The sequence below is a fragment of the Magnolia sinica genome, chromosome 6 (assembly GCF_029962835.1).
Source record: "Magnolia sinica isolate HGM2019 chromosome 6, MsV1, whole genome shotgun sequence".
Classification (NCBI taxonomy): domain Eukaryota; kingdom Viridiplantae; phylum Streptophyta; class Magnoliopsida; order Magnoliales; family Magnoliaceae; genus Magnolia; species Magnolia sinica.
Window position 1 is genome coordinate 100241233 of NC_080578.1, and position 26325 is coordinate 100267557.

At 42.2% G+C, this 26325-nt stretch overlaps 2 protein-coding genes across 2 annotated transcripts in view; both read right to left on the bottom strand.

The window, feature by feature from the left end:
• LOC131249270 (disease resistance protein SUMM2-like) overlaps positions 1–1466 on the bottom strand; it is a 38395-nt gene extending 36929 nt beyond the window's left edge. The window contains exons 1-2 of the mRNA XM_058249921.1: positions 1380–1466; positions 1088–1132 (exon numbers count right to left, since the gene is read on the bottom strand). The gene's annotated coding sequence lies outside the window, so the exon portion shown is untranslated. The remainder of the gene's footprint in view (positions 1–1087; positions 1133–1379) is intronic.
• A 1266-nt stretch (positions 1467–2732) lies between these two features.
• The window catches only part of LOC131249266 (probable disease resistance protein At5g63020), a 31492-nt gene continuing 7899 nt past the window's right edge, over positions 2733–26325 (bottom strand). Inside the window, exon 3 of the mRNA XM_058249918.1 lies at positions 2733–6065. Coding sequence (XP_058105901.1) covers positions 3256–6057 — 2802 coding nt within the window. The 5' untranslated portion in view covers positions 6058–6065 and the 3' untranslated portion in view covers positions 2733–3255. The remainder of the gene's footprint in view (positions 6066–26325) is intronic.

Sequence of the window (26325 nt, forward strand, 5' to 3'; positions counted from 1 at the left end):
TTCGTTGTTTGCCATCGGCCCGAGAGGAATCCTTGCTTTGATACCAATTGACACAAGGATGAACGTGATGAGGTTGATCACCGCCTTTCTCAAGGACAACTACTCCGAATCTACGGAACTTCTCTAGACTCCTCACAGAGACTTCTTGAATCCACGAGGAAAGAAAGCAAGAAGAATAGAAATAAATTCTAATAAACTTGTAATTTGATATATGAATGAAATAAATGAGTTCACAACTCTTTAAATATGGATACCAAATAAAGGGAGAGAAATCAGAAGCAAACTACAACTAAAACTCCTAGAATTCGCAACTTACTAAAAGTAGTAAACTTACTATTTATAAACGGTCGTGATGTCTACTAGTGCGCAAGGTTTTCGGCCAAAAATAGTAAGTGTCCTATTTAGCTTCACCAAGCTATTCTCTTAATTATTCTAAGCTTTTTTCGCATTGGGCGCAACTCCTAAAGCCCAGTGGATGAAGAGGTATAATCAAACTTAAACTTACTATTTATAGTAAAAACGGAATTAAAATAGGGAAATGACCGTGGATCCGGGGGTATTTCGCAAATCCGGCTTGTGCAACCCGGCGTGGCGGGGTTGTTGGGTGGCTAAAGTAGTTCATTCTACCCCAAAATCATATATTTTACACCCAATAACTCATTCCGGATTGCGAGATACACCCGATCTAAGGTATGACGGTCTGGATCACTTCTGTCGTCGACCGGGCCTTTTCTGAATCATCTTGGCTATGAAACTATCTACGACCCACTCTACATCAAGAATATTTGTAGAACCGCACAAAAGCCCCTAGGTTCCAGCAGTGGGGTCCAGTATTGCATCTAACCCATCCGAAAGCAACACCCCACCATGATTGGGTTGGGGGAGGTGGCGCTTAGGATTTGGATGGTTTTTAGGTGATCTTTCATTGTGCTCAGTGATGTGGACCACTGCCTAACAATGATGGTGTCTTACACCTGTTTGTTTTCCATCAAAGGATAATGGATGGATTAAGAAGACCATTATCCGAAATCAAATCATATGTAGTTAAAGGAATAAAGAAGAAGAAGAAGAAGAAATCAAGATGTACCCAGCTGAAGTCTCTCTTTAAAGTCTTTCAGAAGTAACTCGGTATCTGTAGAACAAAAATGTACAGAGAAATTAGATAAAACTCGAAATTCAACGTGCGTTGTTGCACCAAATATCATGATATTTCATGATTGTGCAGATATCATGAAATTTTACAATATTTGGTGAAACCAAACGGGCACTGAAAAAGAATTTTTTTTAAAAAAAAGTAGAGAGAGAGAGAGAGAGAGAGAGAGAGAGAGAGGAGAAAAGGAAGAAGAAGAAGAAGAAGAAGAAGAAGGGTTACTGCGTACAAAAATTAAATTTTGATGATGCAAACGATCTGTAACCCGTTTTTAGTGCGGATGATGATTTTTATGCGTGGAATTTATTGCCGGATACAAAGCAAGTGCGTGAATTTTGGATACTTGGAGTGGCTGCGTGGTTTGGATTGTAGGAGTGGTTGGATTCTGGGGTGACTTATTCTTGACTTCTTTGGTTCGTCGCAACTAACCCATGTTGGTCCGTTGCCAGTCTAGGCTGTTCATACCGTACATCCCAACTTATACACCTCCAGACATGCAGTGCGTGGTACCGGCCAGATGTGGGGCCCAGTGATTTGTTCACGGAATCCAACCCGTCCATCAGATGTTTCACCTAAACAAACCCCGGCCCACATATCGACTCGATCCAAAACCCAGTCCAGCTATAGCACGTGGCACATTTTGGGACGTAGCACCAGCCGACGATTAGGAGGGCTCACCGTGTTGTACATATAGAATCCAGTCCGTTCAAACCCTTTGTCCAGACAGATGAAGAGTCATGCAAAAAAAAAAAGAGAGGCCGTTTTGCCATTTATATATGCCCTTGAATTCTGTTAAATTCAAGGGTGGGAGTTCTCTCCTAGCTGGTTTCCTTTGCTGTGCTTCATTTCTTCTCTTGAACGGTATGAAGATTGGGCCTTACGTGTTTCCTGAGATGACCCATCTAATGGATGGGTTTGGATGGTGTTAATACATCACTTGGGCTCCACATCTAGCCGGCATGGTCTACGGTACGGCTACGCCACGTCCTATAAATTGAGAATATGCCCTTCTTTCTTTTTTCTTAGAATACGCGCTCATTTTTGCCCTTTCAATTAAATTAAAACTTCCCTTTGTTTTCATAAATTTCTTAGCAACACTTTATTTTTAATCCTCGTGCTTAAGAAACGTAATCAGATAAGAAACGGCTTCCCTCCCTGCAAAATGCTCATATGGTTTAAATAATGGGTGTTTTCTTTTTGTTTAAATAATGATTAATTACCAATGTAATCCCCATACAGTTTTGTAAGTTGAAAGTGATGGCTTCTTTTTCGAAACTAAAATATGAGAATGCGTGAATTTCATGTCGGGCCCACCATGATATATGCGGCTTATCAACCCTGTCTATCCATTTTTTGGGCTGATTTTAGATCATGATCCCAAAATTGAGATATATCCAAATCTCATGTGGAGCACACCACACGAAAGAGTGGGTTGAATGCCGATCATTAAAAACCTTTTACGACCACAATTTGCTATGGTGTGGGCTACTCGAGCTTTGGATTTGCCTCATTTTTGGATTTGTTCCTTAAAATGTTCTGTTATATTGGATGGATGGCGTGGATATATCACAGACATCACAGTGGGGCCCACAAATTTACATCGATACTTTTTAAGGGTTTTTGCGTGGAGGTAATTACCACCGCACCAAACATGATTAAATGCTAATTAATATCTATTTGCATGTATTTACACCAGGAAATTGAAAAACCAAGTGAAAGTGTTTAAATTACAGTGCCATTTTTTGGGATGGTGTGGATTTGATATAGAGTGTGGCCCACATCAAGGTGCTCAACCTCTTGAATGGGTTAACTATTATAATAACACCCCATATACTAATCACCAAATCAACAGTAGGGAAAAATCACATTTCGAATGCCAGAGAGAGAAAAGAACATAAGCCATGCATTGTCATCTCACTAACGTTACATTTCTCAACTATTCTTGAAATATAAAAGATCAAATAGATAGATACATTACAAAAAAAAAACAGAAAAAACGAAAAAAAAAAAAAAACAAAAAACAAAAAGCAAAAAAACAAAAACAAAAACAAAAAAAAAGAAAAAAAAAGAAAAAAGAAAAAAGCAAAACTCCTTTAATAAGGAGATTATTGCTGCCGTGATGTCGAAGCAACCTGTTCTGGTTCTTGTTCTGCTTTTCTTTTGATTCCCCGTGCTTCTCGTCTTGCTTCTTTAAAAAGAGGTTGGAAAAGTGTTTTGGTGTTGTGATCGTCCCACTCCAATGCATCCCACCACTCTTTGCTTCCTTCAATGTCTCCTCTCACACCAGATGTTAGGTTGCCCAAGGAAAGAGGGAGCTTCTTCAACTGATGACAACCCACTATAGAAATCTTATTCAGGGAAGGGCAGCTGACTAACCGCTTACAAATGCTTTTCAATTTCCCTAAATGAATTAAATGGAACTCCCTCAAGTTGGGGAGTAGAATGGTATTGTTGCTGTTGTTGTTATCACCTTCACCCATAACTTCTTCTCCTTGTATCAGCTCTTCCATCTCACTGCATTCTGCAATATCGATTTGTTCCAGGCATCGGAGGTGCTGAAACAATTCAAGTGACATGAGATTCTCCAATGCTTGGCATCTGTAGACATTCAGGTGTCTGAGGCATGTGAGTGAACCAGGTGGCAAGACTCCCTCACACAGACCCCTAAAATTCGGAAGCTCGCTTAGAAGCAAAATCTCTAATGACGGGAAAGACTTTATGGTGGTGTCGTCTGCTATGGGCAACAACCACATTATGCTACAGGATGAGATGTTACATTTTTGTAAGCGTTGCAAGCTAGAGAGGAAGGGTAAGCTTGACAGCTCGCATTCATTCATAACCAGCTCGAGAATACCATCAGGAAGCACTATGGAACTCTCTTGCCCAACGAGATTACACCCATTAGCATCCATCATATCTGTCCCCAAGGTGAAATTAAGAGATTTTGAAACAAGAGAGAAGCGTTTCAAGCATTTCCAATGCCCAGATCTGACATACCTGTCCAAATCAACCCAATCAGACAGAACATAAAGCTCTTTGAGGCTAACCAAACATTCCATCCCATCTGGCACTTCTTCAATGACAGTATCATAGAGGTTCAAAAGCCTTAGACGCTTGAGCTTTGCTAAGGACGGTACCTTCCTTAACCTCCTACAATTCTTTAATAAGAGTACACACAGGTTCTCCAGCTTGGAAAGTGATTCTGGCATATACTCAATATCAGTGTTAGAGAGGTCGAGTACTCTTAGGATGTTCATGCAACTGAAGAACCCATCAGAAATGTTGCGTGACAAAGGGTTATGTTGCAACAACAATGTGGTGAGTTTTGGGTAGTTTGGTTGACCTGAAAGCATTTCAATTTTATTTCTCATTAATGATATCTTTTCAACCTCTTCAGTAAATTCTTCTACACTAATTGATCCACTTATCCCAGTCCCAGCCTTGACCACAAACCGAGGGCTCTTCCTTGTAATGCCAATAGCCAAATCTCTGATTAAATCATGCATTACTACATTATCATTAGACTTCCTTATCAACATACATACATCTATCAGTCCATTCAATATGGTGTGGCCTTTGTCAAATTCATTTTCCCGGTCGCCCATATCACCTATCAATCCTTCTGCTACCCAATGCTCTATCATCTCTTCAGCAGAGAATTCATAGTCCTCTGGAAACAAAGCACAATACAAGAAACAACATCGAATCTTGTCGTTTTTTAGTCGATCATAACTAAATTTCAAAATTGGAAAAACATGATCATCCATGCCTTCGATCTCCATCGTTGAGCATTTTAACTCCTGTAATGCATTTCTCCATTCTCGAACATTGTCCTTTTCTCTCATTGCACTCGCTACTGTGATGACTCCAAGCGGCAAACCACCACATTCTTCAGTTACAAGCTTCGCAATTTGTTCTACTTCTGGAGAAAGAACCACATCAACCCCAAGTTTTTCCTTGAACAATTCCCACGCTTCTTCCTCGGAAAGAACCTGCACTTCAAACTTTTTTCCGCACTTCATGCTACGACACACATTTTTTGATCGACTAGTCAGTGCTATTTTGTATGCATTGCCCTCGGGAATCCCTATGTCTTCCAATAGAAATGGTTTCCACATATCATCTAAGATGATAACAAACTTCTTCAAACTCTTCAAAGCCTCAAACAATTTCATTGACCTTATCTTTTCATCCTCTTCATAGGAAAGCTTCAATCCTATTTCTTGTGCAATGCCATTTTGCAGTCTCTCAATATTAAAATCATTAGACACCGTCACCCAAATGGCAATTCCAAGTATTCCGGTGCTCTTTATTTTATTGTATATGTGGGTCATGATGGTTGTCTTTCCTACTCCCCCCATGCCGTAGACACCAATAATGCTGACCTCGTGATCTATCAAGCAGTTCCAAATCTGTTCCAACTTTCTTTCAGCTGTCGTTCTCCCCACAAGTTTCGTCACTGGCATAATTCCACTTTCAGGTAATAGATCAGCAAGTAACCCTTCTAAAAATCGACCTTTCTCCTTAAGCTTCACCACTTCTTCAATCTTCTCCTCGACAAGCTTTACCAATGCTAAACGCCGAAGTAAGAAATATCTACTTACTTCTCTAGAGTCTTCTTCTATCTTAATCACTTCTCTTGTAATCTTTTCCACATTTTTTAGCCATAAACTCACCTCTTCTTTTGGCTTCTTTACATGCACTCCCTCCGCCGCCTTCAGTTCATTGGTTACATCGGACTCCCGGCTACTCAATTCTTGCATTTCGGTTTTCAGAACAGCAAGATTATCTTTGAGGCTTCTAGAGTAGTTGTATTGATCCCATGCATACTTGGCATTCTCCACAGTCTTTTTAACAGTCTCCAAAACCACCCCTGCATTCGTGATAGTATTCCAGATGAATTCCATAGCCACTCCTGCAACAACAACTTAGAAATGTAAAACTAACAATTATTGAACCCAAGAAGTAAATAAATTGGGGCCTGTTTGGTTGCACCAAATTTCATGAAAATTTGCACTGATTATAGCTTAAAACTCGAAAATCTCGACTAGACACAGATGTTCATTTGGGCTTGGTCAACTCAGAGGCTCAATCCAACTCGACTGGGCATTTAATAATTACAAATTTTTATATTTATAATTATGGAGAATATTTAGAATAGTTAAATGTATATCTATAATTCTAACGCTAATTGCTTTTCTATTTTTCCTGCTTCAAAAAAATAATTAAAAAATAGGGAAGGTGTTTTAAATGAGAAGACAGAAATACCCTTAAAAATAAGAGTGCTTTTATTGTTTTACCAGGGGGTAGTTAGGTAGTCTCCTCTTTACCCTACGTAATGCAGCGAGAACAACCGATTCTAAGGGTTCATATTTTTTCGGGAACCAACGAGAGGAAGGTTGAGATTTTGTCAGCTGCCTAGTACTAAACAAAGAAATATGTGTTGTGATGTGATTTTATGTGGTACAAGTTTCACATAATTAAGCATGCATAAAGTGTTGGGAATCCACGAAAGCAAACTCCAAATCCAGATCACACGATAATAAATAAACAAAAACAAACCATGCACAAGGACATACAATTTTTATGTGAAAAAACCCTGTGGGAAAAAACAATGGCACAATGTGATAACAATCACAATGAAAATGAAAAATACAAGTGAGGAATGCACTTACATTCATAAAATCATAATTTTCTCTTCTCAAAATCCTAGAAACGCTTAAGCCCTGATTGTATTACCTTAATCTTGTAATACACACACACACACACACACACACACACACACACACACACACACACACACACACACATAACACCTAGAATATGAAACTAATCGCGTAATTATGTAAAACCTAGAATATGAAACTAATCGCGTAATTATGTAAAATCTTGCCTATCGTTGATCTAAGCATTAATTGATTGAAATCGATCGAGCTCCACATGTTCGATTGCTCAAACATGCTCAAGAGCGTCCAAACAGTTTACAAGTATTTTCTAAATATTGTCTATCGATCGAACCTCCATGGTTGATCAACCGAAACTGTCAAAAACTGCCTAAAGACCAATCGTTAGAATTCGGGGCTCACTCTGTCTTCATCAACCTTTTGCCAGACCTAAAGAAATCGAACAAAATCTGAACTTCTCTATGGGAACTACCTTTGTAAGCATGTCTGTTGAATTCACGCTCGTGTGGATCTTTTTGAGAGTAACACCACATTCCTCAAACACTCGTCAGATAAAATGATGTCGAACATCAATATGCTTAGTATGAGAATGATATACTGAATTATTTGCCAAATTGACCGCGCTTTTACTATCACAATTAACCAACATGGCCTCGTGTTGAAGCCCTAATTTATTCATCATTCCTCCTAACTAAACACATTCTTTAAAAGGCTCCATCACTGTCATATACTCAACTTCGGTTTGGAAAAACTCAACTTTATGAGATTTTGAGCCAAGCAGTTGGGAAACTTGGTCCTAGTTTTGACTCAATCATGATTCGGTATGACTCATTGAGTCAACTCGACCATTCGTTTAACTTGCAAAAGGAAAGATATACATAACCAATAGACCATTAGGTGACTTAATGATAATATTTGTATTTTATATTATTTATACTTAGATTAAGCATACACTCTAATCCCTAATTTTTAAATTTATAATTATTAAAATTTAAGTCAAGTCATGTCAGGCTTCAAGTTAATTCAACCCCATGAAAATCGACTCAAGTTGAATTTTTGGATTTTCAATTTATGGGCTACACTAATCTAGTGGGCCATGTCATTTTTTTTTTTTCAAAAACTAAATTTTATTAATGTCAGAAAACCACATGCAAACCTGGGGTAGAAACCAAAAGATTCCACCACACCATAGCAAAACCAACCATATACAGCCACAAAACAAACAAAGAGAATGAAGGAAGCCAAGCAACACAGTCTAGCACAAACCAGCCCAACAATGATACTGGTCCATACCATTTAACACAATAGACAAGCTTTCAATCTCATCCAAACTAGGATAGGAAATATATATATATATATATATATATATATATATTTGGTAAATTGTCCAGCATTTCACAAGAGTGGAGGTTGATGGAATTTTAGGAAGTAACTTTTCCCTAGGGTTTAGTCACGTCTAGGAGGGGTGTTTTCCTTATGGAGATGCCCCAAATTAGGGGCAGAGCCCCTTCGAGAGGAAGTTCTCGCAGGGGCTTTCGAAACTTTGGCTGGAAGAACAGAGGAAGATCCTTGAGAAGGTACTTGGTCTCTCATCATCAGGCTGGAAAGAAGGGTTATAGTCTTTTTGTGAGGAATATACCATTCGACTGCACTTCGCAAGAGCTTCATGGTATCTTCGGCAGATATGGACAATTGCTAGATGTTTTCATTCCAGTTTGTCCCGAATCCAACCATCCAAAGGGATTCGCGTTCATCCGCTTCTTATACGAGCAGGATGTGAAAGCAGCAATTGATATCCTAAATGGACGAAGGATAGATGGAAGAGTAGTAAGGGTCAACCTTGCTAAAGCCCGAGCTTCATCCTCAACAAAGCCCCTGGATCTGAGGAGGGATCCTCAACCCATTCCATCATCCTTGACATCCTCTTATGCGGCAATCGTAGTAGCCAACGGGGGTGTTTGTCAAAGCAGGGGGTTTCCGAGGAAGGCATTACCACAATTACGGACCCTGGAGCTGTGGCCAAGAAGAAAGAGGAGCTTAAATTAGGGCTGATTGGAACAACTTTAGACCCTAAGCTATTGATTCTCTGACCAATTAAGGCCATTAAGGCCTCCAAATTCGTGGCTTCAGCGATAGATGTGTTCAGATTATCGGATTCGTAGATATTAATTAAGCTCAAATCCAAAGCAGAATACTCAAAATTTGTAGAAGACACTGAACTTCACAAGCGGATGGGCTTGAGCTCCGTTTATCCCTGGTCTTCGGTAGAGGCACGAGTAGGTGGACGAGTATGGATATGATTATTTGGGATCCCAACTCATGCTTGGTTAGAGTCGGTGATCCTCGACCTGGGAAATTTCTTTGGGAAGGTGGTTGAAATGGACCTGAATAGCAGATTTAGGCTATTCCAGGGCTTCGCTCGAGTTAAGGTCCTCTTCCATCCAGGGGTGGAGCTGCAGCGGGTCCTAAAACTTAGGGTTGAAGGGGAAATTTTTCCAGTGCATGCAGTGATTGAGTCGGGACTATGGGAAGGGTCCTCTGGCGAGTAGTCTGTAGTATCTGGCCAGCTTAGCACAAAGCAATGGGTGGAAGAAAGGTTCACGTCTAATTACCCAAAGAGCATTCGTAATGGAGAGGAGAGCCTACCAGCAGTTGCAGAGGATCCCCAACCATGTGCCCCAGATGTTTGTCAAAATGCTGCAGCGAGACTGTCCAGTCCTGTAGCCTCAGCTAGACCTTCCAGTGCCAATAGGGAGTTAAGAGCATTAATCCCTAGACGAGATGTTCTCCATAATGCGGTAGCTGTTAATGGTGAGGTCTTTCTTCAAGCCCCTCATATGCCAGACAACCCCGACGTGAGTAGCCTAGTTAATGGGTATGGAGATATAGGCCCTGCTAGCCCGATTGAAATAGTCCCTAACTCCATTGGTATCAGCAAGCGCAAGGAGCATTCTTCCAAGGTCATCCAACTGAAGTGTTGTTCCAAGGAGGATCCTCTGCTCGATAGAACGCTGGTAAATGTTTTGCGGGAAGTCCAAAGTCAGCAAGCCAGCCCTCACCCGCTTATGGATTTATCTCCTCGTCGTGCTCACATCGCGGCAAGTAAATCCCTTCCTATTTATTCTTTACTTGGATTCCTCCATGCTAGGCAGCCAAACTGTGGGGGTGCCTATGTAAGGGGTTGGAGTGGGTAGAAGAAGCATTAGATCAAGATCGGTAGGATGTCTCCCCCTATCCTCTCCCTTTGGAGAAACGAGTAGGGGAGATATCTCTCCCAGCCAATCAGAACACTCATCAGGGTCCTCTCCCTACAACCCTCCTTGCTCCTGGGTTCTTCCTCTAGAGGAATATCCCAATAGGGGATCAATGCTAGAAGTGGATTTGTCCCCATATTTTTTCAAAGCAAGGGAAGAAAAAGGAGTGTATTTCGCACTTTGAAAATGGAGAGAGGAACCAGCAATCCGTCAGTTTCGCTCAAGTCCAACCTTCGAGAAGAGGTAGTAGAGGAGGGGCAAGGGAATGCAGTGGAGCAGGATGCCCCCCAAGAAGATGAAAGGCACCCCAAGAAGATCATCCTGAGGAAGAAAGGAATCAAGCTAGCCCAGAAAAACCCCAATAGCATCACCCCCAAGGGAGAATGGATTTCTAGATTAAGAAGACTACACAGAAGGGTTGTGGTATCTGTTGTTTCTCATGACGGATAAGGTCTTAGAGGGGAATGCCCATGGGGTAGGAAACCAATCCACTATAAGGACTCTCAAGAGGCTGATATGTAACCACAATCCATGGATCTTGGCAATCTTGCAGCCCATGATCAGGGAGTCTAAGAGGGTGGAGATTGGTCTCAAATTGGGTTTCCATTCATCCTTCTCTAATGGAGAGGAGGGACAAAAGGTGTGGTTCTTCTGCAAAAATCTGCTAGCCATCTCTATAATGTCCAAAACAAGTCAGGTCATCTCTCTAGCAGTTAATTTTTAACCCCTCCAGAATCCAGTCACTCTATCTTTTGTTTATGCTAGTTGTGCGAGGATACAACATAGGTTCCTTTGGAAGGACATGGCAGAGCCATCCAAGCCAGTGTAGGGGCCTTGGGCCATGGGTGGCGACTTTAACGCAATTGTTGAAGCTTCGAAGAGAATGACCCGTAAGAGCCAAGATAGTGGGAGCTCCAGGGAGTTCGCAGAAGCTATAAATAACGTAGGCTTGTTAGATGCAGGATTTATTGGGAATAGCTTCACCTGGTGTAACAATCAGCTAGGCCCAACTAGGGTGTGGGCTAGGCTGGATAGAGTGTTAATCAACACTCTATGGAATACCACCTTCCTTAACTTCCAGGTTGAGCATCTCCCCCACTCAAACTCAGATCATGCTCCCCTATTGTTGGTCTTTCCTAGGCAGATTTTCACCGCTCCTAAACCTTTCTGATTCCAACGGATGTGGTTCCATCATGAGTCGTTCTTACAAGTTGTAAAGACAGCCTGGGAGTCGGAAAACGTGCTGGAGCCTATGCATAATCTCCTCATCAAGGTGAAGAATGTCAAAAGATCCTTAAGGGTCTGGAACAAGGAAGTTTTGGGGGACATTTTTGCACAAATTAAGGAAGCAAAGCAGTCCCTGGAAGAGATAGAAAGGAAGTTACAATAGCTAGATATCTCGGTTGGGGTTGGGAGAATGGCCCAACAAGAACTGATTGATACAAGGGCCAACCTCTATCGCTTAAAACTTATGGAAGAAATATTTTGGAAACAAAAGGCCATGAATAATTGGCTGGAAGAAGGTGACAGAAACACAAAGTAATTTTTTCATGCCTCAGTAACAGAGAAGAATAGAAGAGCGGTGATCAGGTTTATTGAGCTTGATTTGGGGCAAACAGTTGAAACGCAAGAGGAAATCAAGGCAGAAGCTATGAGATTCTTCCACGGCCTCTTCTAGACGGGCGTGGTTGATCCGGAGGGTGACCACCTCTCAGTCATTCCATATCTAGTCTCAGTAGATGACAACTCCTTCCTGATGGCCCAGCCAACCGTTCTTGAAGTTAAGCAAGCGGTCATGGCCCTCCTAAGAGATGGTGCGTCAGGTCCAAACGGCTTCTTAGGCGCATTTTTCTCAGGCTGCTAGGACATAGTGGGTCATGATCTCCTAAAGGTTGCCACATCCCTATTCCAAGGGGGCTCATTGCCGAGAGCATTCATGGCTTCGTTGATCTGCCTCATCCCCTAAGGAGTGGCCCCTAAGAGATTTTCAGATTGTCGTCCAATTAGTCTCTGCAACTGCGTCTACAAAATCTTCTCCAAAATTATTGTTGGCAAGCTGAGTAAAGTGCTTTCGAAGTTGATTTCCCTCGAGCAAGGGGTGTTCGTCCACAGCAGATCGATCTCAGAAAATATAGCTCTCACCTAAGAAATGCTAAGGGAGATTAACAGAAAAGTATGGCAACATAGTAGTGAAACTTGACATGGAAAAGGCTTACGATAGAGACGAATGACCCTTCCTCAAGAAAGTCTTGAGTCATTTTCGATTCTCAGACTCTTGGGTGAAGCTAGTGGATCGATGTTGGAGCAATTGTTGGTTTTCGGTTTTGGTTAATAAAGAGGCTGGGGGCTTCTTCAAATCTTCCAGAGGTCTTCGTCAGGGTGATCCGCTTTCACCAAGTCTGTTCATCTTGGCTTCGGAGGCGCTGAGTAGAGGATTTAAGAATCAGGTAGAAAGGGACAACTGCCTCCCGTATCAGCTGTGTAGGGCTGCCCACGGGTTTCCCACCCTTTCTTTGCAGATGATACGCTGATGTTTCTTAACGGGGGCCTTAAGATGAGTGACAAAACTCTTCCTAGATTCCTTTCAGCGTGCTTCAAGCCAGAAAGTTAATTTTTAAAAGAGCAGTTTCCTATGCTCTGATCGCCTTCCAATGGCCAGGGCCTCCTCCATCTAGAGAGTGCTGGGGATGGCCAAGCCTCTGCCAGTCTAAATTATCTTGGGGTTCCAGTTGCAGTAGGGAGAAGACAAATAGCTAATTTTCAGCCGCTATTAGGCAAGGTGGACAACCGTATCAGAGGGTGTGGCAGGTGTTGAGGGTCAAATATTGCATATTAGACCCCAGTTATTACCTAATTTTACGAACATGATGCTGTTTAACGTCCTATCTTAGTCGTGTTTATGTTGCAAGGTGAATTTAGGAGCTTGGATTGAAAATGGGTACTAAAAGCATGGATTTAACGCTCAGAAATCATCAAGGTAAGGGACGGATCTTAGGGGACCGAGATCGAAGAAATTACATGCCAAAGATCTAAGAAAATCAAGCAATTGAAGTCCAAGAGGCTTGAAAGTCATCCTAAATGCAAAATCACAGGGTTCCCACCATCTGTTTGGCTCAAAACTTTATATCTGTCCTGAGGACCCTAAATTAACCGTACATGTCGAAATTCAACCATTGGATCCATGTGGAAGTGGCCCAATGGACAGATCAGCCACTAAATCTCTGATTTGGGGCCCACCTGATATCTAGATATACTTCAATTTTAGTCTCAACCCCTTAAATGAGGTGGTAAAAACGGATGGACGGAGCGAATTTCTCACAAACATCACAGTGGACCACACATATACAGTTGCGTGTACATAGTATACATGTATAGGCGTCGCACCTGACGATCAACCCGGTCAAAGATGGGCTGACCTGTCTTTCTTCGCACTAGTGTCTAGCGGACGAACGCTAGCCGGAAGGATGATCTTAGTGGGCCCCACCCATCCCGATGGACGATAGGGACCGTCCACTCACTTCGGGGGTGGCCACGACCCCTGCTATGTTGAGCTTTTGACCCCATGCACACGTACACACGTGGATTGCCGAAAAATGTAGGATGAACGACGAGGTGATTTGATATAGTGGACCGCACCAAAACTCGTCTAAAACCACTCCTTTCCGATTGAAATTTCGTCAGGAATCCAATGAACGAGGTCGATTTCACCGAAAACATCACTATGGGGCCCACCGAACACGTCAGCGCAGAAAAGAAGGCAGATTACGCACGTCCAATTTTCCAGGGCGTTGCGGGGAGTTGTGAGCCACTGTTTGTGTTCGGATCTCCGATCTGAATCGTCCAAAAGATCGGGCAGGGGGTCTTTACCCTAGTCAGGGAGACAAAAAGTGATTCTTGGACGTCTTTTGTCCGAAACAGGCTTCCAAACACAAGTGAGTTGCGTTTATACAGCTGCGAAAGCCTTACGCACGGTGCTGCGTAAGAGAACACTGACCTTCTCAACTCTCCACCGCCCCTAGTAGTCTATAAAAGGGAGAGAGGAAGAGAGAAAAATTCATCTTTGGAACGTGAGCAGCCACAGAGGCGTGGACGGGGGAATCAGACGTGAGATGTGAAGAGAGAGAGCTGTGGAGCGGGCCGGCCACAAAGAGTTCTTCTTTCTTCTTCCTCTTTAGTTTTCTCCTTTGATATTTTTAAGAGAATTTAGTCAATCATGATAATGATAGGCTAAACCTCTTAGCTAGGGCTAAGAGGTGAAGCTTGTAGTGTAATGGGATGTTTTTCTATTCTTTGATTCATGTTTATTGAACTCTCTTGGATTTTAGTTTGATTATGAAGGAATATTTTTAGTATTTAATGGTTTGTTGTGACTCAAATTACAATGAATCTGCGATTGCTTTAAATATCTTTTTTTCCTGAATTGAGATTGTAAAATTAGGCAGTCCCGTTGTTCACCATCGTCCCATGGGCATGGTAGGGTGATAGAATCCTTCCTAACTTTCACAATTCTCTTATGATTGGCTGTGAGATTGGTAAATTGCTGTTGTTTGTCATCGTCTCCTGGGCATGGTTAGGTGACGAAATCACTTCCAAATCTTCACCACTCTTATCTATTAATGATTAGACCCATGAGAAGTTCAGAGATCTGACAAATCTCTTCTTACCAACTGGATAAGATAGGACTCCGATTCCAGTTGTGTCCTTAAATCATGCAAGGTAATTTCTCAATTGCTACAAGTGGATCCTTGGAAACCCTAGCTTCCCACCTCTGAATTTTATAAGTTTTAGTTTAAGATTTCACCATTATTCTCTTAATTTTCCTGGTTTAGATTACGTCTTCTTCTAGTTCTAGTTCTAGTTACTTTCAGATTATGTACAAGGTTCAGTCCCTGTGGATTTGACCTCAGTCTTACCGAGATTATTACCACATCGCAACCCTATACTTGGGGTGGTGAATAGCAGGCGAGATGTCTCACGCAAGTGGGCAGGGCAACGCTTGTACAACATGTCTTAAGTAGCATTCCGGTGCACTCGCTGGCGGCCTCGCACATCCCATCCGCGATTTTAAGGGCCTTGAAAAGCCAGTTTGCCAATTTCTTTTGGGGATGGGCTGAAGGTAAGAGGAAACTCCACTGGAGAAGCTGGAAAGAGATAGCGTCGTTGAAATCTGAAGGGGGCCGGGGAATCAGGAAACTGGCTGAAGTCATGCAGGCCCTCTGCCTTAAATGGCCTGGGGAGTGAAGTTCAAGAAAGTCCGGAGTCTTTGGGGCTCTTTCATGAGAGTCAAGTATAACCAGGAGTTGGCTGTTGTTGGGCAGGTGCAGCTGACGGCGGCAGCTTCCCCCTTGTGGAAGAAAATCTGTGTTTTATTCCCTCTGATGGAGGCTAAGATGCAATGGTAGATAGGGAGGGGAAATTGTAACCTTTGGCGGAACAACTAGTCAGGTTTGGGTCCCCTAGAATGTAGGGCGACGAGGCCTATTCCTGCGGGTCTGAGGACACCGGAAATAAGGGACTTCTTGGGTCGGGCTAGACCCCTTCCTCTGTCAGTTGTTTATAGTTTCCTCCCATAAGAGGCAATTGACTTCATATTCCAAGGGGACTTCTGCATCTCTAAAGGTCTGAACTCGCCGTTCTGGCCTCCAGATCCCTCGGGATTGTTCTCAGTTAAATCTGCCTGGGATTCGTGCAGAGTGCCTAGGCCACGCGTCAACTGAGGTAAAAAAGTGTGGCACCCTCAATTGCCTCCGAAGGTTTCAATGTTAGTCTAGAAAACTCTCGAGGGTACAGTCCCGGTGGATATTGTTGTCCAATCTAGAGGCATCCATCTGGCCTCTAGGTGCGTTTGCTGTGACTGGGACTTGGGCCAGGGGCCTGCAGGAGAGTCCATAAGCCACCTCTTCCTCCTCAATGCCCAAGCGGAAGCCATTTGGTCCCACTTTGCTGGTATCTTTGGTAGGACATTAGTGGGGGCCCATTCGGTCGAGGGCAGATTGACCCAGTGGTGGCGTGGCCCTTCCCCAGGGGGCTGGGCAAGGTCCTTGTATAGGCTAATCTCGTGTGTTATACTCTAGGAGATCTGGAAGGGCGGGAATGAAGCCAAGTTTGAGGGGAGGCACCCGCCAATCCAGGTCTAGATTTCTTGGGTTAGAGGGTGGATCCAAGTGATCATGAATGGTTGGATTCCTCCTCGGTAGGGCTGAATGTTGGGCGGGTTCAACCCGACTAACCCGTGACCGACCCGACATTGGGTTAGGCTCGCGCAGGATATATCGGGTCTGATCTCAAGCTTGGGCTATACAAACACCAACCTAATAATACTTGGGTTGGGCTCGGGTCGAGGTCTCGGGTTGCCCGACCCGACTCAAACCATTAGTTACTTATAAATTATAATTGAGTGTGGATCGTTTGTGTCGAAGGCACACTAGTGATGTCGGGTCTCATTTGTCCACGTCATTTCCAAGGACTCAAGCTAACAAGATATGCCGGATTTCTCTCTCCCAAATAGATTGCGTGCTATGCTACATGACTTTTAAAGGAGTAGTTGTCCTATATTTTAGCTTGTTTTTTTAAAGAAAAAAATGAAGTTCTTTATGATGAATAATTACAAATATAATTAATAAAATCATAGATACAAAAAATAAGTCCTATATTGAAATATAATAAACTAATGTAATAACGAAAATATTAGCATGTACACACCCGACCAACCCGATCGAGCCCGCTTGGGTTGAGAATTCCCAACCCGAGATTGGGTTGGGTTAGGGTTGAGGTATAGGAACCTTGGGTTGGGTTAAGGTTGAGCACTAACCCAACCCAACCCAACCCGCCCGACTTTCAACCCTACTCCTCGGTCCCAATTTACGGCCAACAGTCGGGCCCTATCGGCAATGAGGATTGCAGCCCAAATCCCTCCCTGGTAGAAGGATCCAAGTGGTTAAGTGGCATAAGCCTCCCTCGGGCTGGGTTAAATTGAACGTGGACGGGTCGGCTAGGGGCAACCCAGGCAAGGCAGGAGGTGGGGGTATTTGCAAAGGAGACAATGGGGAATTCATGTTTGGTTTCTACGCGGGTAATGGGGTGACTTCTAATACAAGGCCGGAAATCAAGGCGGTCCATTGTGGGCTATACCTTCACTTCAGTAGGGGTTTGGTCAACATCATTCTTGAATCGGATTCCCAGCTAGTGGTCAATTTCCTTTCGGGATTGACAAGGCCGGGTTGAAAATGGAAGTATTGGCTGGCCAGGATCAACGGCCTTCTGCTGAATGGGCATGTAAAGTTTCAGCACATCCCCAGGAAAGGGAATGGACCGGCTGACGGGATGGCCAGAGTGGGCAGCGATTGTCAATCTTCAGCCCTGATCCACATCATCGCCGATCTTCCTAGAGCAGTCAGGGTTCAGATTTTCCTTGACAGGGTATGTCTGGGCGCAGTCAGAAAATAGATGTTTGAGGCCTAGCTTCCTTTCTCTGCTCCAGTGGGGTTTTCTTTTTTCTGCTTCATTTCTTATGATAGGTTTTGTCCAGGTCATTTTCCTCCTGGGGAACCTAGAATTGTAAATCAGAGATGTAAAGTTTTTGTGATATGCAATGAAAAGTTTCCTTTTTAAAATAATAATAAAAGAAAAAAAATCTCATCCAACCTGTTTTTTTTTTTTTTTAATCCACTTGGAGAGAATTCACTTGATTTTTGAGATAGGTTATTTTCATGGAGCCAATCTTTTGGATGCGGTGTTTTACCCATGATATTTGGGTCTTTCTCATTTTTGAGCTCATGCCTTAAAATAAGCTGGCAAAATGGATGTACCATATCGATAAAACTCCATTGCGGAACGTAGACAATCCAATACACCAGTATAAACAGTCCGTTAAGCTGAGAACAGATTTCAAGAGCTACAAGGATAAAATAAGATCGATTATGATGAATGATGAAATCCATCATCGATCTACCTCTTCTTTTTCTTTTTTTTTTTTGCCATTTCAAACCTATGGATCGGATGGTTGCCCTGACAGATGCGATTCCTTAAAATCATAAGCAACATGATGGGAACAATCAAATGGGTGGGTCCAATTGCTGGTTAGACCTATTTTTATAAAAATGATCTTGGCTGTCTATATTAGAGGCCATTGATCAGCTGGTTAAGATCAATAAATAATGTGGTATTTGCATGGTATATCCCATGAAAAGTGCATTAGACCAAACGGACAGTTCAGATTAATCGATTGGAATGTTTAAGTGTCCCAATGCAATAAGGACCAATGTAACTTATGGTGGTCCCAGAGCACCGGAGAATCCCCCAAAATTAATAAATGAAAAGCTTTCGTTTCAGGGAAGGCTGACAAGGTAACTTATTGGCACCGAACTGTCGTGGGGCCCACATGGTACGTGCATGACATATAACCCATCCAAAATGTGTACGTACCCTAACATGATATTCATCTATATATACATGAAAAAAAACAAAAAAAAACAAAAAAATAAAATAAAATAAAATAAAAAATAGGCCAGTTCAATTATTAGGTCGGCCCCACCGTAAGAAAACTTGTAAAACCGACTAAAATCCCCAGGATCAAGCCGTGGGGTCCACATGGTATGTGTATTGCATCTAACCCATCCAAAAGCTGAGCCCTACCATGATGAAGGGACAACCTAAACATCATGTTAATCTAAGAATCAGGTGAGACGAGGCGGGCCTGTTTGGGAGTGTGGATTTGGAACCCCCAAGATTGGAAACCCCCTAGATTGGCAATCCTTGTGTTTGGCACTGTGGAGTGTGAATCAGCTTTAATTCAAAAATACCCATGCGTATATATTTACAGGGGTTTAAATTTAATTATTAAATCAACTTTAATATCCTTAATTAGTGAGATATATAATTTTTGACACTACGGTTGTGATAAGCCCGCTGAAATAAATGCTTTGCCTGAAAATGATGAAATTCCAAGTCTTGGATGGACCGCAAGCACAAGATCATGTCTGAGTGACTAACTAATGATTTTAAATTGTTGATTAATATGGACAATGTTTGGACGGTGCTGGACAATGTTTGGACAGTGCTGATTTACATGGACAATGTTTGGATGGTGCTGATCATCATTAGTGGGCCATGTGCACAATAGAATGATAGTGTACAGTGACACATGTTACACCTGCAACTATTGAAATGATTTTACGTGTTATCCAAGCTCTCACCGTGATTGCAAACCTCTTCGAAGAGGGGATTAGAAACCCCCTGGATTTGAAACCCCTGGTTACCTTATGCTGCCAAACAACCAAGGGGATCTGAAACCCCCTCCAATCCCCTCCAATCCACGGTGCCAAACGACCCCTTAGGATTTGGATGGATTTTAGGTGATCTTTCACTGTTCTCAGTGATGTGGCCCACCTGATGGTCGGATCTGTCTGATTTTTGGGATGCTTAACCATTATCCTTCGCCTATTTGTTTTCCATGAAAACATCATATATGGATTCGGAAGATCTGACCATTATTCGAAATCAAATCATTATATATATATATATATATATATATATATATATATATATATATATATATATATATATATAAAGAAGAAGAATAGAAGATGTACCTAGCTGAAATCTGTCTTTAGAGGCTTTCAGAAGCAACTCGGTTTCTGTAGAACAGAAATGTACTGAGAAATTAGATAAAACTCAAAACTATGTTTGCGTTTGTTGTACCAAATATCATGATATTTCATGATTATGCAAAATGTGATGAAATTTTACAATATTTGGTGCAGCCAACAGACATTAAAAAAGAAAAAACAGCCAGAATAAAAAATTAAAAAAATAAAAATAAAAAAAGAGAAGAAGAAGAAGAAAACAAAATACGGCTTACAAGATTAAGTCTGATGATGCAAACCGGCAGTAACCCCTTTTTAGTGCTGCTGATGGCTTTTATGCGTGGGACGATGGTGCCGGGAAATTTCTTTGCTGAGCATACACAGGTCATGTGAGTGTCCTTTGGATTATAGGAGTGACTCTGTGGTTGGGATTGACTCTGTGGTTGGGATTCTTGCGGTCATGTGAGTGTCCTTTGGATTATTGGATTATTGGAGTGACTCTGTGGTTGGGATTCATTGAATTCCTGTTTGGTCAGTCGCAGTCGGTACTGTTGTGCTGGAGAGTGGGTCGCGGACACTTCCAATGCAAAGATGGAATAAAAGTCGGTTAGGAGGCGGACGTGAAAATGACCAGTACTGTCAGAACTTTAAAACAGTCGTATTTTACGAATTAGAATGTGTTTTTGGACATATATATATATATATATATATATATATATATATATATATATATATATATATATATATATATATATATATATATACACACACACACACACACACACACTTTTGGAATAGGGTGAGCTACTTTAACCCTAGAAATAGTATATTCCTAAACCCTGGACATACTATACAATTTTGGGCCAGGATAAGCTCATCATTTAGAAGGGTGTAATTTCATTTTTATCATCGTTCAATTTATTTTAAATTTTATTCCCCTTGGGTTTGAAGAAACTTTGTGAGACCAAAGAGCTTTATGAATTCGGAGTAGTTATTCCACGAGGAAGACGGTGATAGACCTCATCATGTCCATCCCTGCATCATGTTGGTGGATAGGTTTGTTTTCTATTTTGTAGGCATGCCAAAATCAATACCTTTTTAGTATATATCTCTTTACGACAGTTTCACTTTTGCCAGCTTTGTTGCCCTTGATAACCTTTTATATCTTAAATAGCTCAATCGCAATTTGTACATCGACCATAACACATTGTCAATCATCCACTAACACATAGAACTAGATTTATGCCAACTATAATCCCTCAAAAATTGTTCTAAATCTTCGAAGATCTTTCTATCAACTTCCTATTCCTCATGCAACGCCATATGTCGCCTTCTTATTGGCTTTCTCATAATAACCTGAAATAGAGTACAACATGTACATTGCCACTTTGCCACTCTACTCCGATCATACCGTCCCAAGTTATACACCTCCGGACACAGCGTGCGCTGGTGGTACCAACCAAATGTGCAGCCTACTGATTTGTCATAGAATCCAACCCATCCATCAAACAGCTTCATCTAAGAAAACCCCAACTGCAAAAATCAGCTTGATCCAAAACCCAGGACAACCTAGCACATGGCACATTTTGGGACAGAAGACCCACCAATAATTAGAGTGGGTAGCTCTACGTATTGTACATATAGAATCCAGTCCGTTCAGACCCTTTGTCCAGGCAAGACTAAAACCCAGGCTGTTTTGCGATTTATATGTGACCCTGTTAAATTCAAAGGTGGGTGTTCTCTCCTAACTGACCAAGTAATTTACCTTGCCTAATCACCTATTTAAATTCAAGGGTGGATCTTAATTAACAAACTAAACTGACCAAGTATCCTTTAAGACTAAGAACCGATGGTTTAGAGTTATTATAATCAAATCTCATTTCTGCTAGTTGCGAATAGGTCGCACTATGAACTTAGCTAATCTAAACCATAATAATTGTACACAAGAAATCTTACTACCTAATTCATTCCAGAAATACTTTGATTATCCGAATAAGCTCTAGACCGCTCGTTAGTGGGCCACTAAACCTAAGACTATAAAAAGACGTTCTTCCTAGTGGGCTTAACGTCCATCGCGAGACATCAAGTCGAGGTCGCGTCTCGAATCGCTCAACTTAGAGTCGTAAGGTGAGTGCTTGGGTTGTGCGAATACCTTAGATGAAAATATGGAACTTAAGTGAAACTAGCCACTTTGTTATTTTATGAAGTTATAACTTTCAGGGTACCGATTAAAGACATTTCTCCACACATATTCGTATAGTCGCGGCACCGATCGACCATCGATGACCGTCAACAGACTTCTTATCATACTTATCAATCGACTCATCCAAATGATGAGCCGATTATATCCATATGTAAATTATTATTAGGGTTAACTATCCTATAGTGATATTAAATGTACACCCCATAGTGGGTCTTAGAGGTTAAAAACACTCTCCCATAGGGCTAGTATAATTAAAACCTAGCCCTTAGGGCTATTTTCATAACTTATGGAACTAAATAAGGCCTTTATTTGGGCACCCTATCTCTCCATATGAATTTTTTTTCAAAAATGAGAGAAAAAAAAGAGAGAGAGGATGGAGATCTTGGAGCGTTCTTTATGGATTCTCCTCGATCAAGCTCTAGCTTCGACGTTCTCCTCCATCAAATCAATTCCACTCACGATCGAGAGATAAGAAACAAACGCTACATTCCAACCTAGGCTTTTCTAGGTTGAATTGCATGAATCTCACTTAGTTGCTTTGAAATTGGTGTAGAAATTATTTTTTTCCAAATCCCTAACCTTAGGAGCTCAAAATCGGAGCTTCATTCTTAAAGGTGCGGATCATTATCCCTAGGTTTCCTTTTATCGACCCCTGAGGGACCAGTTAATGATCACTTGTGATGAATGCTTACATCGATTCATTGCATATTTTCATTTTGAGTTAAATACAACTTGTATCGTTAACTACCTATTGATTCACATGTTTGATAAAATGGCTGATTATTTGGATGTACCTCTTCATTGATGCTTACATGCTTGATGGAATGCTTAGGTAGAAGTGCAATTCTAATGCTGCCCACATGCTCGATAGGATGTCTAAGTGGATGTGTAATTCTATTAGTACTCATGTGTTTGACAAAATGCCTGAGTGGTTATGTTGTTGATTCTATGCTAGGACAATATGATAAACTGCTAAACTGTAATGATACTTTGGTTAAATATAATGTTGGGAAAGTCGGCTAACCGCCTAAACGAAGGGGTGGCCCGATTTAAACCGCCCACTCTTGACTTGTTCGGTCAACTTGGGTTGAACATGGACAACCGACAGTAGTTAAACTGCACGAGATGCTCGCACCCAATGCTGGTCGAGTCGGAATACCCCAAGTCGATCGAACCAGCCTAAAAGTCGACTGACCACTTATATTTGCAATGTGTGACAACACCGAACAAAATTTAAGATACCCCGTTCCCTGAGTCTACTTATAACCATTAGTGGTATGATCCACAAGACTCATGGGTAGGGCATGATAGTATGGGACACCGTGTTCGAGCTGTCGACCTACACTAGGGATGACGAACCTCCCCATAGTGACTAATGAGCAACCAAGAAAGCGATGAGCCTGGTACATCAAACTATAATGATGCCACAACCGCTCCACGTGTTTGGTTGGGTGACAACTCTTATATCATTTGTGAGCGCCCTCCACCCGTCGATGGGTCGACTAACCCTGTGCGTCCAAGCTGTATCATCCGGGTCCTAAGTGATCAGTTAGGCCAGTGTTATCCTGACATTGATTGAGGAGTTGTCATCTAGGTGGTAAACCTGAATACGGATCAAGGGATACATGTAAGGAGCCGCTTCTGCAATCCCGAACCTGGTGATTAGTTGAGACCACGATAAAATGAGGATACCCTAACTTTCCTAATATGCCAGATGAATTGAACCTAATAACTACTCAACTAACATGCGCATTGATCGTATTGCATTAGATAGGACATATAATTTGGCATTAGGTGTAAGACCCGTATCCTAGCCCGTACCGTTCCTTAAATTTTCGTGGTCCTCCCAGGTGAATTCCAATGACCCGCGACGCGTAGATAGTATTTACGCACGCTCTTGAGTCACATCCTGTAAACCTGAGCCGACTTAAGCTGAAACATATGCCATTGCGACCTCGTCGTTGCCGCGATTCTAACGCCGCGTCTCGTGTGTCAATGTGACTCTTAGATCATGAGATGTAGCTCGCGCATTAAATAGCTGTGGACCGCACAATTGCGGGACCCATGTATCACAATGACACTATTTCCTAAGTTATCATGGGGTGATATCATCACCCCATGCCAAGTAATAAATGCTTACAAGCAATTATGGCATTCATTTTTCCCATGAGTCAACCCTAGCATTTATGGCCTTACATGAATTAATTACTCTCTCTCTCTCTCTCTTGCTCTCTCTCTCTCTCTCTTCTTCTTCTTCTTCTTCATTTTCTCCCCTATAGCAAGAGAGAAGCTAAAAACGTCCAGCATCCCTCCCATTTCTAACAACATTCACCTTAGATCCCCTTCAATCCAACCATTAGAAGTCCATCTCCACTGTTGAAGGAGCCTCATTGGAGCTTTCGAGCACTACGGAGGAAAAAGAAGGAAGGTGGGTGCATCTTTAGGGTAGATTTCTCCATTTTTATGATGTGGGTGCTTCTTTCTCTCTTTCTCTCTCTCTTTTTCTTTTGTTTTGTGTGTGATGATGTGATTGTGTGACCTCCCCGGATAGACCCCACATTGATGTATTACTTATCCACACCATCTTGCCATTTGGTGGCCCACCGGGGTAGGGCCCACCCCTCATTAGCAAGTCTGTAAGTGGGACCCACCTTAGACATATGTTGCATTCAAACCGTCCAACGTCTAGGGACGCTGGATGTGGCCATGGAGAGAAATGTGAACTGACGGTGTGGTGTACAGATCCCACCTAACAAGCAAAAATGCTAGCTTGATTCCAACTTCATGTAGGCCCCACCTTGATATATGAGTTCAATCCAAGCTGTCCATCCTTTTCCTCTGATCATATTAGGCGTTGAGCTGAAATTTGAGACCAATCCGATTCTCGGGCGGGCCATACCATAGGAAATAGTGGTATCACCGTTAAACCTACCTCGATTCTTCTATTCGCCAAAAACACGTCGCATATTGGTCTCATTTGGTTGATCAGGAGCCGTAGAATCTAATGGCCTGGTTGGATTTTTCAGATGCGGGCCCTACCTAGGAAAAACCCCAAAAAAAAAAAAAAATTTAAAAAATAATAATAATAATAACAACAACAGCAACAAATGCTGCTGCTACTGACTGAGGATGCCCAGCAGCATCCTGCGCTGCTGCATGGGCAGACGGGCTAGGACGTCGGTCCCACCCATGGGCCTTACCGTGATGTGTGTTTGTCATCAACACCGTGCATTTGGTAGGTCCCCCTTAGGGCAGCGGGCCACCCTAAAATCAACCATTTACGGGACTCAGACACTTCAAAGCAACAGGGGCTGAACGTCTACCATTGAAACTCTTTTTAGGTCCCAGGAGTTTTGGATCATTATGAAATTTGTTTTTCCTCTTCACCCAGGGTCTGTGTGACCTTATCCACAGTTTGGATGGTAGGTAAATGTTATGGTGGGCCCCGCATGGGACCCACTGTTGGTGTTTTTCCCACCCCGTCCACCCATGTGGAACCTACCATGATCTATGTTTTGTATGCACACCGTCCAGCAGTGGACGGTGGTGCCCATGATGCATGTGTTTCGTGTCCACTGTCCTTGGACGGTGGGACCCACCCCACGTGTGGGGCCTCCCTTGATGCACATGAACTCCAGGCCGTCTAGAGGGCCTGGACGTTGCTCTTTCATTTAATATAATATTAATATATTATATTATATTAGTATATGATATAATATATTATATATTTTATATTCATGTGCCTCTTTAATGCATGAAGCTGACAACAGCTATATATATATATATATTATATATATACTATGTTGTGTATACATATGAGGGTGGGCCCTACGTGGGACCCACCCTGTCTTTAATGCAAATGGGCTGTACGTCAATGAGCTCGGCGGCCCCCCTCAGGGATGTATGTGTTTTATCTGTCCACTGTTTGGGTGGTGGGACCCACCATGATGCATGTGTTGTATCCATGTCGTTTAACCATTTGTGAGATCACTTTATGACATGGGAAAAAGAATGATGTCAGATCTAAAGTTCAGGTGGACCCCACCATTTAAATAGTAGATAGTGACATCCACTGTTCAAACTTTTAAGGGCCATGGTAGTTTCCAAATAAGTTGATATTGTTTTCACTTCATTTATCTCTATGCTAACTTATGAATAGGTCGGATCTCAAATATACATAAGGGTGGGCCCGATTTGATATACATGAGGCCATCGGTGCGGCCTATTTGATGTACATGAAGCCTGTTGGTGCGGCCCATGTGATGCGGCCCATGTGATGTGGCCTGCTTGACATAAGAACCCATGGAGATGTATTCGAGGCCCATGGGCGAGCTCATGGGGATGTACTCGAGGCCCATATGATATATTCACCTGTTGTGTATTCGAGGCCCGATGTGATGTATGTTGGCCCATATGACGAGGCCTATGTGGCTAAAATGAGGCCCATCAT